A 13704-nucleotide genomic window follows, 5' to 3' on the forward strand; every position below is an offset into this window, starting at 1 on the left:
GAGATGGCTTAGTCATGTACAGAGGAGGGATAGTGAATATATTGGTAAACAGAGGGTGGAATTGGAGCTGCCAGGCAGGAAGTCTAGAGGAAGACCAAAGAGACGATTTATGGACGTAGTGAGAGAGGATATGAAGGTAGTTGGTCTGAGAGAGGAGGATACAGAGAGTAAGGTTAGATGGAGAAGATTTAAGTTGCCGCAGCGACCCCTGAAGGGAAAAGCCAAAAAGGAAAGAAGATTGATGTTGTGTAGACGAGTACTTCAGCAACAGTGCAGGTCACAGAACATCAGACCTCAAATGGGTGATGCCAGCTAAACCATTTTGGTTATTATTCAAAAGGACTCACACAATTCTATAGAGTTTTACAGATATACATTTTGGTTGATGTCTAAGCAGCTCAACTTGTAATCACTAGAATGTCAAAGAAAGATGAAAGTGAAATGATCCTAATTGATTTTCAGCAGCTTGAGTTGAATGAGGCTTATCACGTTTGACTAGAACAGGCTACAAGGATAAAAATCATAACTTTTATTTTTTTCTGTATGTGAATAACATATTTGTTGTTTCTTTCAGTATTTCTTCAGAATACAATATTGCCTTATTGTACAAATACCCTTTGCATCTAAACATCAGCATTCTCTCAACATCAAGCAGCGATTATGGGTTACCTAAAGCTTATTCAGTGAAAAGGCATGACTTGAAATCTTTTATCGATGCCTTATAAAATAATGCAACTACATATACACAGAATGTCTGTCATGTGGGGGACGGGGGGGCAATAAACACATTTAAACTATGTAAAAATTGAACGAATAAGAGTTGGACAGTAACAGTCCATAATTTTTGAACAACTGCTGAAATAATGATATCGACCTCAAAAGCAATGATGCGTTTGAGTACCTGTCAGTATAAGAGTCTTCTTTTTTTTCCCTGTATCCCCTCTGCCTGTCTATGAGCTTATAGGTGAATCACTGATAGAGTGGAACTTCCAAAATTTGCAAAATAAAGCATGAAAAGCAACTGGTGGTGGAACAGGTCCACTAGCAAATAACCAAGAAATGTCACAGAACTAACCACTGCTTTTGCAGGAGTCACACTGTGACCTTTAGACTCCCGTGTACCATATTAGCCTGAAATTGGCAATGATTTGTTCCATTACCCCCGCCCCCTATCCCAAACACAATTAGTCTGTTATCACATCAGCTTGATGAGTTGAGTTGATAAATTTGCTCTTGTTTCAGCAGCCTTTGATCCAAATTGAACGTCTCCACTTGGATTAATAACTCATAGTTTCACTAATTGGTCATTTTTATCTCGGCAGCAACCGAGAGTCTTTCTCATTACCGTGGCTCCTCCGTCTCCGGCACAGTCGGTAGAAATGGCTGTTTTGAGCAGGAGACGTCCTTTTGTCTCCCTTCCTGTGGGCGCAGCGGAGTTCATAGAGAGGCCTTTCAGCTCTTCTTTCTACAAAGAGATGTAAAGAGAAGAAGAACTAGCCAACACCGCCTTCATGCTCTCCTTCAGTTTGCTGTGATTTCATTTATCTGCTAATGATCAAAAGCAGCATCTAAATGCGACACTTCACCTGGACAACTCATCCTGCTACATTTAGGGAATAACTAATTTAGGAAGGTCCTTTTATATCTTAATTTATGAGGTTGATTGGTATTGTCGGAAAACTGTATTAAAAATATGAAAATTATCAAAACTCTTTTTAATACCCCAATTATCGATTTATTGTTTAAATATGTTTCTGCTGTCATTGACAGCACTTGCACTGGCCATAAATCTCTGGTCAGACAGATGTTAATTTTAGTTGGAGATGAAAATGGAAGTGAGGTGAAAATGTGCCATTTCACTTCAACAAATGCCGCTTCCATTTTAAACGACATTCACATCACCATAGACATTTTAGAGACACTTTTGTTATATATCAACCCCACTGTTTTTCGCCAGTGGTTGTCAATCTTTAAAACAACTGATGGTAGGTGGAATTCTGACATGGACAATGCAGCCCACATTAAAACATGTAAGCAAGTGTTTATGATCCTGTTGACTAAGTTTGCGACCAATTTTCCAAGTTGGTGCATTTTCACCTCATTTAAAGTTACTAAATGTTGCTCTTACAAAGTCAATGTTGTGGAGATATAAACTTCCCTATATGGGATTTATTTGTTTACATGTAATTAATTTTGTGTTTTTAAATTGTGTGTGTGTGTGTGTGTGTGTGTGTGTGTGTGTGTGTGTGTGTGTGTGTGTGTGTGTGTGTGTGTGTGTGTGACCTCTGTCTTTGCAGGAAACAGACATCTCTCCTGACTGCAACCACGTGAGTATTTTTTTACACACTCGCACACACAGTCACACTAAGACAGGGAGGAGCAAAGTTACTCATTTCATTTGGTTATGATTATGCATTAAACCACACTAAAACAATTTAATGGGTTTGTTGTAAAAGCGTCTGTTTTAAACCACTTTTTTTCTTTCTTTTTTTTAACTCAATTTTTATTTTGTCATACTGACACACAGAATCGAGACTCGATATACCATATGTATCATGTTCTATTTTGAAGATTTTTGGAAGTGGGACCAGACAATGTAACTGAACAGAGTGGAGTAAACTAAGACAATTGCTACAGCTATACCTATATAGATATAAATATAGCTATATGTATATAAAAGTAAAAATGTACCTGACAATAGGAAATAATCATGATGTTCTTTTTTTTAAAACATGATTCCTAGAGAACAGAGATCAAATCAAAAAAGACACAAAATCAACTAAGACTGTCATTAACAAACGTTACCAACGGTAGTTGGGACCTAGTCCCTGGATTGAAGTAAACTGTGCATAAGTGTGCTGAGACAAATTGATAGAAATAAAATAAAAAGAAAGTGGTCATCATTCAAGTTCCTGCTGAACGAACTTATGAAGTTTCTATGAAATGAAACAGCTCTTTACAGTCACGTAGTTTGTAGTATGTTCACAGAACTTAACTTTGAAAGACAATTATATCTCCTCTCATAGTATTTACTATAGAATTGAGGTTAACAAATAATACGAGAAGGGAGCCACAAAGTGCCGAAACTTATCTGGCTCAAGTAATATATTAGATTAGCTTATGTTGATCGTGGAAAATAGTTTGCTCCTTCTACTGTCCCACCATGTGATTTCACATATGAGCCAGGATTGATACATAGCAGAAATTCAAAGCTTAATGAAGATAACTTGTGATACAAAAGTCTCCTGTCATGATCATTACCAGTTCTGTCTGTTTTGTTACATATTGATAGGGATAAACTAAGCTTTACAGCTCCGTCTGTCAGGGTCCTCTGGGAGAAAGGTATTGGCATACTCCATGGCCTTTTGAAGGTCCAAAAATTCCTTGTCTTCACCCTGATATGAGACCCAGAGTCTGGCTGTGTAGAGGAGACCCTAGCGGATATCTTTCCGACCTCGTATTGCTTTTGCACATCTGTAAATGCAGCTCCTGCCTCAGCTACACTGGCGGAGTAGTTTGGGAATATAGCAATCTTTTGTCTGTTATAGGTCAGTGGGGCTCTTTCCCAGGAAAATGCGATCTACTCCATGTCCTGCTCACTAGTGCCCCCCCAACCAATTTTTTGTAACCTGTAAATACATTTAAAAAGGGATTCTCTTTTTGCATAAACAGGGCATTTATTTTTAGTGAGTGTAAACTTAGCCTTGAAGATCCTACGGCTCAAAATAAAGTTGTCTTGCGGTCATAACTATCACTGTCCTTGGGAATGATTTAACTGTACACACAGGTTTGAGACAACTCCTGCCTCACTGGTGTGAAATGTTTAGTTTCCTGATTTATAGTTTTTTGAAGGATTTTTTACATTTTAATTTTGTATCATAATTCATACCAGTGTTTAACCTTTGACTATAATGATGATGTTTTTGAAAAGATATCTTGCAAATGTGTGGGTAATTTCCTGCTGGCTCGGAGATGCATGACACTCCACAGATCTGTGTGATCCCCGTTCTCTTCCATTCTTCCATTACGATTTCTACCAGACTCCAAAACACTGAACTCATCCTGTGTTGTTGTCTCAAGCAAGGCTGTTTTTATATGAACACCGGCTAAAATCTACTGAGAATCAGGAATCCTCAATGCTGCTGTGGCTGGTTTTGTAAACAGACGGTCTCAGTTGCCAAAGTGGATTAAACAGCCTGGGCCATTTCTTCACTTTATACAATCAACTAAAATACAAATTATGCTTTCATTTTGAAGAGAGACGTGTTTGCCAGATGGGGTGTGGTACCAACGTAGCCTCCGCTGTAGTCGGTCAAATCTCTGTTTTGCGAAATTATCCCTTACTTGTGGTTTATCTAGTTCGGTCTACTGTTTCCAGAGGAATGTTTGTCCTAAGTTTGTCCTTAATTCAATTGGGAAGTCATATCAATTTGACTGTAGGATTTGTTGTTTTTCTTTCTACCAGTCAAGTTAGATCCATACTGATTTAAGTTGTTATGGCACTTTTTTGCTTTTTTGGGTAATTTCTTGCTTCAGACAAGGACAGACCACGGTCCACTAATGGTCGTTTCGGGCTTCAAGCAGCCAGGTGTGGTGGAGCTTAACTCCTACATATTGTAAGGGTGTGAAGGATTTTGACTGGCATTGGGGGGGTGGAGAAAGAATGTTTGCACTGTATGTGACATAGAGGATTTATCATGCAGACAAGTTGTCACTGAAATCTATTTATTTAATTGAAACAAATGGATGATCACATTATTACATTTATTTATTCCAGGACTGCATGTCTTCACTTGAAATTATTTTCCATACGGCTCTTTAAATCACATATAGGATGTAGAAAGATTGATTGGGATTTCAGCTTATGGTCTAAGGTTTGGAATTAATTTCAAAAATCATCCTCCAGTGCTCAACGTGGTGAATCCTTCTTTATCATGAGGAATTTCTTACAGCTCGCCTTCATGATGACACAGATTCACGGTTTGGCAGCCCAAGGCTGATAGATTTATGATGGCACGGGGTAATGAAGCACTTGGAAGATTCTAATTACAGTGGGGGAAACCATTGACAAAAATGTACATGATTAACATGTCTTGCACGCACATGCGCACATTGAGCTGTTTTTGCTTTGTTCTCTTGTTCTCTGGCTGTCAGTAGATGGTATCCGCAGCTGCGGCTTCACTGGCAGGAAAAGACAAAAACACAAATAAAGAGCCCAGAGAGACTAAAGAGAAATGGGGGCTGAAAGAAGCATTTGAAATTTTGATCTTACAATTAAAGAAAGACAAATTGACTGTTTTAAGGGCTACTGTCAACACATTTACAAGCCTGTTGGCAACGTATTTGGCTCTTTTTTTTCTAGTTTATCTCACAGCATTTAAGTTTAATCCATCGTAAAGAGCCTCATAAACACACTAACAGCCTGCATTTACATTCTTAACAGATTACCTCTATAATCAGGAAAATACCGATGTCGATTTGATCTTTTGTGAATATTTTCCAAGATTTAAATATTACTAACTGCTTAATCCTACTAACTTAAATATTACTAATATCCCATTGTTTTAAAATAACTTACATTATTTAGCTGAGAGGGAAAATATGGTATAATAAATTCAGGATACAATATAACAGCCTTACTTAAAAGTAGTAAAATTTTGGCATCATGAACTACTTAGAAAAATTAGATTACCTAATTACATTTGCAGAAATGTTTGGTCTATTATTTAGTTTAAATGCTTGTTTTCAGATGTTATAATATTCATGGATTTTGTGTCCTCTGTAATAGTCAGGCCCCGTTATATTTTGCTCCAGTCGTGAAACACACTCTTAACTCATCCCATTTTTTCTTCAGTGTCATGGTACTTCATTAAATAGAAAAAAATTCCAGCCATTCTGAAAGCTTGACATGCAAACATCTTTCACGTTACTCCAAGGATGCTTAATGCTTTTCATAGTCGTGCCAAAAGGTGTGCCAGCAAAGTTTATTACTGTTATTATAAATGCAGATTTAACGTCTCACTGCGTAATCTAAGGTCTGGTAAAAAGGTGGCACCAACATTATGTTTTGTCTTTACGTGGCTTTAAAGCAGTGAACAGTTTGGGTTTTCAATAGACAGCATAAGATCACATGGTGTATGTCTTTGACAGCACTTGGTAAATGTCAGGGTGTGAAGCAGAAAATGTCACGTTTTAGTTCAGTTTATAAAGATCACCTAAATTCATTTTCAAACATCTGTATTTTCAGTACTCAATGCATTAATTAAAAGTGTCCTCCCCTTTTTTCTTACAAGCTCCTTTGGAACTATAAACTCAATCTGACCACAGACCCCAAGTTTGAGTCTGTGGCCATGGAGGTCTGCAAGACCACCATCACCGAGGTCAGTACTGCCCCAAAGTCTCTGTTTTTTAATCCCTTTGATTTATTCTGAGCTGTTATTCTACATGACACATTCACTACACACTATAACATTAAAGTGAAGCACAACACGGCACAGAAGCACATCTGGGCTAATATACAGATCTGTTTCCTGCAAAAGGCAGATATTGTTTGCTATTTTATTTTAGTTAAGTTTCATTAATGGATCTATATCTGGAACTTAATATGATATATATCGCAGTGTGGAATGATTAAATTTGATTCTGTTGTGACAATATCCATCTATGGATGGATAGTGGGCCGCCGGTGCAGCAGCCAGAGCAGTGAGGCCCAGACCTCCCTCTCCCCCACCACATGGTCCAGCTCCTCTGGGGGAACCCAAGGTGTTCCCAGGCCAGCCTGGAGACATAGTCTCTCCAGCGTGTCCTGGGTCTTCCCCACGGTCTCCTCCCAGATGGACATGCCCAGAATACCTCCCTCAGGAGGCATCCAGACCAGATGCCCGAGTCACTTCATCTGACTCCTCTCTATGCGGAGGAGCACCGGCTCTACCCCAAACTCCCCTCGGATGGCTGAACTTCTCACCCTGTCTCTAAGGGAAATTCCGGTCACCCTGAGGAGAAAACTAATTTCATCCGCTTGTATCCACAATCTCATTCTGTCGGTCACCTCCCACAGCTCGTGACCACAGGTGAGAGTTGGAACGTTGATTGACCAGTAAATTGAGAGCTTTGCCTTCTGGCTCAGCTCCCACCTTCCCACAACAGACCGGTACAAAGTCCGCATCACTGCAGACGGCGCACCCATCCTCCCCTCACCTGGGAACAAGAGCCCAAGATACTTGAACCTTCCACTTGGGGCAGGACCTCTTCCCCGACCTGGAGTGGGCATTCCACACGTTTCCCATTGAGCGCCATGGTCTCAGATTTGGAGGTGCTGATCCTCATCCCGGCGGCTTCACACTTTGCTGGGAACCGCTCCAGTGAGAGCCGGAGATCATGGCTAGATGAAGCCAACAGAACCACATCTTCTGCAAAAAGCAGAGACTTGATCCTGCGGCCACCAAACCAGATCCCTGGCTGCGCCTAGAAATTCTGGCCGTAAAAGTTATGAACAGAATGGGTGACAAAGGGCAGCCCTGGCAGAGTTCAACTCTCACCGGAAACAGGTCTGACTTAAAATCAGCAATGCAGTCCAAGCTCCAGCACTGATCATACAGCCCGTAAAATGGGGTTCGCATACCCCATACTCCCGGAGCACCCCTCACAGTATTGCCTGCGGATCCAGTCGAATGCCTTCTTCAGATCCACAAAACACATGTAGACTGGTTAGGCAAACTTCTATGCCCCCTCAAGGACCCTGCCGAAAGTATAGAGCTATTATCCATTTAACATCAACCATATTCATATAATGTGTATATGAGACAAAGTTAAGAAATAAACTTTACAAATGTTTTACGGATATTTAAAATAGTAAAAGGTTTGTACTAGGGAGGAAAGGACCCTTCTACCAAACCCCTCATTTACTGTTGCAAGTACATGTATTACAAAAAACAGAGAAAAGATGTCTCTTACATAAACTGATTTACTGGCCATATCAGTGAGGGCCAATTATTGGCTACTTTGATTATAATGTAAAGTTATGAAGAGTTTCTCATGGAACTTAAGTCTGTTAAAAATATGTAATTATTGATAATCAATATTAGCATTAATGGTTTATCTTTCAATTGAATCCAGCATAATCTGAAATTTCCGAGTCTTAAGTTTGTCTCGCTGATCTTTAATCACCATCAGATAAAAGAGTGTAATGAAGAAGAACGGGGGAGGGGTTACCTGGTATCCTGCCTGGTGGATCACCGTGGCAACATCAGTGAATATCAGTGTAACCAATACATCACCAAGATGACAAGTATTGTCTTCAGTGATTACCGTTTAATCTGCGGCTTCATGGACAAATGCAAAGAAGACATTAACATCCTACGCTGTGGCAGCATCAACACAGGACACAAGGTAAAGTGTGTTTGTGTGTGTGTGTGTGTGTGTGTGGTAATTTTTCTTAGCGATTATCTAATTATGCAGATTAATAAGACCAGTAAATCGAATGTATGCTGTTATGTCTTCCTTCTGTGCCTGTTTACATTTGCATTTGCATCCTCATGCTTCACAATTTGAACCAAATGGCAGAAAGAGAAAGCAGCCAAGAAAATTCAAAGATCGCGCACTCTCCAGCTGTCCAATTATGACTGAAAAAGTCCATCATGTCCATGGGAAGCCTCTGCAGGCCAGGATCAGGGTCGGCAAACCTACTGTCTAACTGTGACACCTCAGCAAATTCCATCTGCTGATGATCACATTGGCTAAGAGACCCATTAAAATGATTGAAGCAGCATATGTTTGCGTTTGAACTGTCGTCAGCATATGCTGACGACAGTTTAAACGCTGACACTAAAAAATGTTAAAATGGCATAAAAAACGATGGAACAGGAAGTAAGGATTCCTCTATGTGCCTCGAGGAATGTGTCATGCAAAGGAGTGAACTTGTTTACTAAGCAATCATGTAATGTTGACAGAATGAGATGAATCCTTATGGGACTGAATATTGTGGCTGTCTAGTCTACTGACCTGTTTAAACAAACTCCCGCTTTTGTTTACACACTCACCTAACAAGATGATCTAATGAAACAAAACTAGGCTTGAAAAACTGACGAAATGAGATTTGACATATCTAGTGGTGCGGGATTTCGCTGCGAGAGACCATGACGGGAATTGACGAGAAATCGGTGAAATGACTCCAAACTTTATGATTCTGTCAATGCTTTGTGAGATGAGACAGGAAGAGCGAACATAGGGAGACTGCACAGTACTTGCTGAGAAGTAAACACCAGATTACATGGTTGTGATAGCAGCTGCATTCAAAGAGGATGGGAAGGATAATACAGTGAAGGAAGGCCTTGTGGTTGGTTTTATCTAACACCAAAGTCCTCTCTTATTCTATGTAAGTTGTTTTGGAGAGAATGTTTAAAACTGGGACAACGTGCAGGCAGCCTTGGCTTACTTCCTAGGAATCTCCAGTGTTCTTGTTTGGACCACCTTCTCTTTTATCCTTTGCTTACACACTACACACTGACATATAAATGTCTGCTTAAGTTCTGTTGCAGTTTGTTCTCTGCAGGAGCCTGTTGCAGAGCTTATTTTATCTCACCTGCCTTCCCGTATCAGGACATTCATTCCCAAGGAGAAGTAATTGCGTGTCTGGAAAAGGCCTTGGTCAGGGAAGCGGAGCAACAAGACCGGGTCCATCCAATCAAAGAGGAGTGTCAGAGGGCGATCCTACGTGTGGCGGAGCTGTCATCCGATGACTTCCACCTGGACCGACATCTATACTTCTCCTGCCGAGATGACCGGGAGAGATTCTGTCAGAATGTAAATAACTCTGAATGGATGCAAGTAGTGTGTACCCTGAATTCTCTTGTGACTATGCGTTCCACCTCTCTTTGGTACAAATTGAAAATTGCAACATAGCAGTGATTCAAACTTACAAAATTGAATGTACTTTGGTCATAAGTTTCTGATGCAAGTGAAAAGATGGAGCATTATACAAATGCCTGGCAAGATCCCTAAAATGCATCTGAAATTGTCTGTGCTCCACAGACTCAGGCTGGAGAGGGGAAAGTTTACAAGTGTCTGTTCAACCACAAGTTTGAAGAGGCCATGTCAGAAAAGGTAGGTCCACCTACACATCTGGCCGATTCTCATCTGTTTTGGACATTGTTTGATTTTTCTTTTCTTTATGGATGCAGTGAAAGAGGACATTGAAGTTAGATGGTGTGAGAGAAGAGTATACAGAGAATTATTATTTCATCATTATTATCATTAACCTGTATTTAACTAGGTAAAAAAAAGCATTGAGATCAGGATCTCTTTGGCAAGGTTGACCTGAACGTTGTTTTTCAGAAGTGACAGTACAATTTAAATAAAATGTGCAGTGGTTGTAAGGCAACAATAACACTACAATTTAAGAATACAAAAACACAGGTACATGGGTTCAAAGATCTCACACTGTCTGTCCCTCAGAATAGAGAGGAAAACTCAAAAGTGGAATAACCGCAGAGTTTCAAATCAACATTTAGCGTGTTTCATGCTGAAGGGGCAACAAAGCTGAAAGCTATTTTTACCAATTCCGTTCTTACCTGTTGAAAAGACAAAACAAATGTGGATATTAAACATTAAAGAGCCTTATATATTAAATTATTATATATTTAAGAGCCTTATATATACCTCATATGCAATTCACAGTGGTGGGTGAGATTACTGCTGCCAGTTAAAAATCTCAGTGCCGAATGAAAAACAGTGTCCAAGGATTTGAGACATTTGGATGACGCTCTCAAATAAAGCACTTCCCCATAGTCGAGAATGGGTAAGAAGGTTGCTGTCACTAATTTATTTCTGGCCCTGAGAGAACAGCAGTTTCTATTCTTAAAAAAAAAAACAGCTTCACCCAAAGTTTAGTGAATGGTTTATTGATATGGGCTATAAATGAGAGCTCCCGATCTAGGATAAAACGCTTATTACAAACCTAAATCTGTAATGTAGAACCGCTATACATTTTCCTTTAGATGTTACAATACTTGCAATGTTTTGCGGTAGCACCTTTGTATGAGGGAAAACCGTGGGCTTGGTTTATCTGTGTCTAAAACCAATTGAAGATCAAATAAACAAGACTAAATAATATTAAAAGCAGCTGTAAAGTCTGAATGAGTGAGGTTGAACGGCAATAAATAATGTTGTTGTATGCATAAAAAGGATACAATGTATTTGTCTCCAGGTATTACAGGGATTGTTTATGTAGATTGAAAATAAACTGGGTCCCACCACTGAGCCTTAATTTCCAAGTTTCTAGTTTTCCATGGCGGACATGAGTCCAGGCCTTGGAGCAGATGGCACACACCAAAGTCCACGGAGTAATAGGCAGAAAATTGACGGGACAAATAGAAAACAGTCTAATCAGCAGAACTCTACAATTGAATTCAAACATTGGCAGACGGCATTCGTGACTACCACAAATGTCCTCTAGATACACATTTATAAGTCTGAGCTTATCCTTGTTGGCATGCACGAGAATTTCTTCGTTCCTTAGCTATCTTATCTCATTTATCTGAGAAACAATACAAATCCACTCACACAACAATCACACTCTGGATAATTACATGTCTTCATTTCACCCTGTTTGGAACCCAGCAAACTTCCTTTTCACCTTTTTCGATAATCAAGCTTGACATGAGTTACAGCATTTTGAAAACACATCTCAGGACTTTCTTAATGATGCAGTGTCATTGTAGCAGTGTGTTTCTTTTTATCAGTTTCTTATTGACATAGATCATGTTGGTGTGGTCAGCAGACCACAGATAATACATTTAAACTGTACATTGAAGCTAATGCCAACAGATAGTCTAACAACAGCTTCTGGAGGAAGATCTGGTCACCTCTGCACTTCTTGTGGGTGTTTATAAGTTATTATTATAACATAAGGGGGAAAGCTAAGCAAACCTGAACTGCAAACAACGAAAGTTGTTTACACTTTACCCATGTTGGATGTGAAGTAAATCAGCAAACCGCATCATCAGGACCTTTTCCAAGATGGAGGAAGGCACAAAAAAAAACATCACAATAGTTGAAAACAGACAAACAATGAACAGACAAAGAGGACATGCGTCCATCTTGGATTATGTGTAAGAATAGAGTTAGATGGAGGAGGTTGACTGCGATCGACAGGCGACCAGTCCAGGGTGTACCCCACCTCTTCGCTCAATGTTAGGCTTGGATGAAGATGGTCGATTTGCTGTGGCAGCCAAAAGGAAAAAAGTTTTTCTTTGCATCTTTTATTCCCTCTTTGCACTAATCGTTCTTCCCTTCTCCCCAAAGTGCAGGGATGCTCTGACCACACGTCAAAAACTGATCTCTCAAGACTACAAGGTCAGTTACTCCTTAGCTAAAGCCTGTAAGCTTGACCTCAGGAAGCAGCGTTGCAGCCTGGACACCAACCTTCCTCGAGCACGCGAAGCCCGCCTCTCATACCTGCTGCTGTGTCTGGAGGCTGCCATGCACCGGGGTGCGATTTACTGCCTAGACTGTTTCTTTTTTCAATAAGCCTTATCTCAGTCACACAGTAGTTCTTAGACTCAGCAGAATCTAACCTTGCATATCTCACAGAATGCAATTCTCTCTTTATTGCCATAGAGCCCCGTAAACTATATAACCATACTGATATACTGACACTGGAAATTACGGTTGTAAAAATGCTGTTATATTACTGTATGTGTTCATAGTCACATTGAATAAATTTTAATTGGTAAATTCTAAAAGCGACCCTGTGAATGCTTAATATGTATTGATAGCATTCATAAATAAACATGTTCAGAGGAAATACTTAGCCGCCAAAGCATTCATATAATTTGGGACATCTTTGTTGGAAGGCTCAACAAGCCGTCTGATCTTGGGAAATAGAGGATCTCTCACATCAGAAAAAATCCCCTGGCATACCTATTCATTTAGGAAATAGAAAATAGATTGTTTATTATAACAATAAGTGGCTAAAGAGGGAAAAATGGTAGAGAACAAATATTGGGCCTCTCAATTTGAAAATCGCTGGTTAGGAACATACCTGACTGTTTACCATTTGAAGCAGGGGCTGCTTTTGAAAGAAGCACTAGCTTCAGCTTTTGAGTAAATGCAATGTGTAATCATATGCAAACATGAAGCAAGTAACATCTTTATGTTGCACAGGTCGTCCGGTCAGTGGGGAGTGTCAGGGTGAAATGCTGGATTACCGGCGGATGCTGATGGAGGATTTCTCCCTGAGCCCCGAGATAGTACTGCACTGTCGGACCGAGATAGAGGCTCACTGCTCGGGCCTCCATCGCAAAGGACGCACACTGCACTGCCTGATGAGGATCGGACGTGGTGACCGCAGCACCACGGTGGATAGCGTCTGCCAGAGCGCTGTAAGTCCTGTTACCCTGATGTTTGTATAAGTGTGTTTTCCTCCTTTAGTGTGTTTTTTTAATGTGTTTTCCTCCTGATGGGAACTGCGTTAACACGCCTGATGAGTAATGTCTCCCCAAAAAGCTCCAGACCCTGATCCAGTCAGCAGATCCCGGAGCAGACTATCGGATAGACAGAGCGCTGAACGAGGCCTGCGAGTCCGTCATCCAGACTGCATGCAAACACATCCGCAATGGAGACCCCATGTGAGTTAACACACACTCAACACAGCAGATCTGACTTTAACACATTATCACATCATCAGGTAAAGCTTTGATAAGTTTC

At 40.2% G+C, this 13704-nt stretch overlaps 1 protein-coding gene across 1 annotated transcript in view; it reads left to right on the forward strand.

Annotated features, from left to right (window-relative positions):
• LOC147235749 (Golgi apparatus protein 1-like) overlaps positions 1-13704 on the forward strand; it is a 30774-nt gene that overhangs the window by 4586 nt on the left and 12484 nt on the right. Inside the window, exons 2-9 of the mRNA XM_086143957.1 lie at positions 2298-2327; positions 6294-6380; positions 8173-8388; positions 9598-9801; positions 10030-10101; positions 12301-12487; positions 13162-13379; positions 13504-13625. Coding sequence (XP_086000083.1) covers positions 2298-2327; positions 6294-6380; positions 8173-8388; positions 9598-9801; positions 10030-10101; positions 12301-12487; positions 13162-13379; positions 13504-13625 — 1136 coding nt within the window. The remainder of the gene's footprint in view (positions 1-2297; positions 2328-6293; positions 6381-8172; positions 8389-9597; positions 9802-10029; positions 10102-12300; positions 12488-13161; positions 13380-13503; positions 13626-13704) is intronic.

The sequence above is a fragment of the Fistularia commersonii genome, chromosome 3 (assembly GCF_037954325.1).
Source record: "Fistularia commersonii isolate RoL2024-O1a breed Wild chromosome 3, RoL_Fcom_v1.0, whole genome shotgun sequence".
Lineage (NCBI taxonomy): Eukaryota > Metazoa > Chordata > Actinopteri > Syngnathiformes > Fistulariidae > Fistularia > Fistularia commersonii.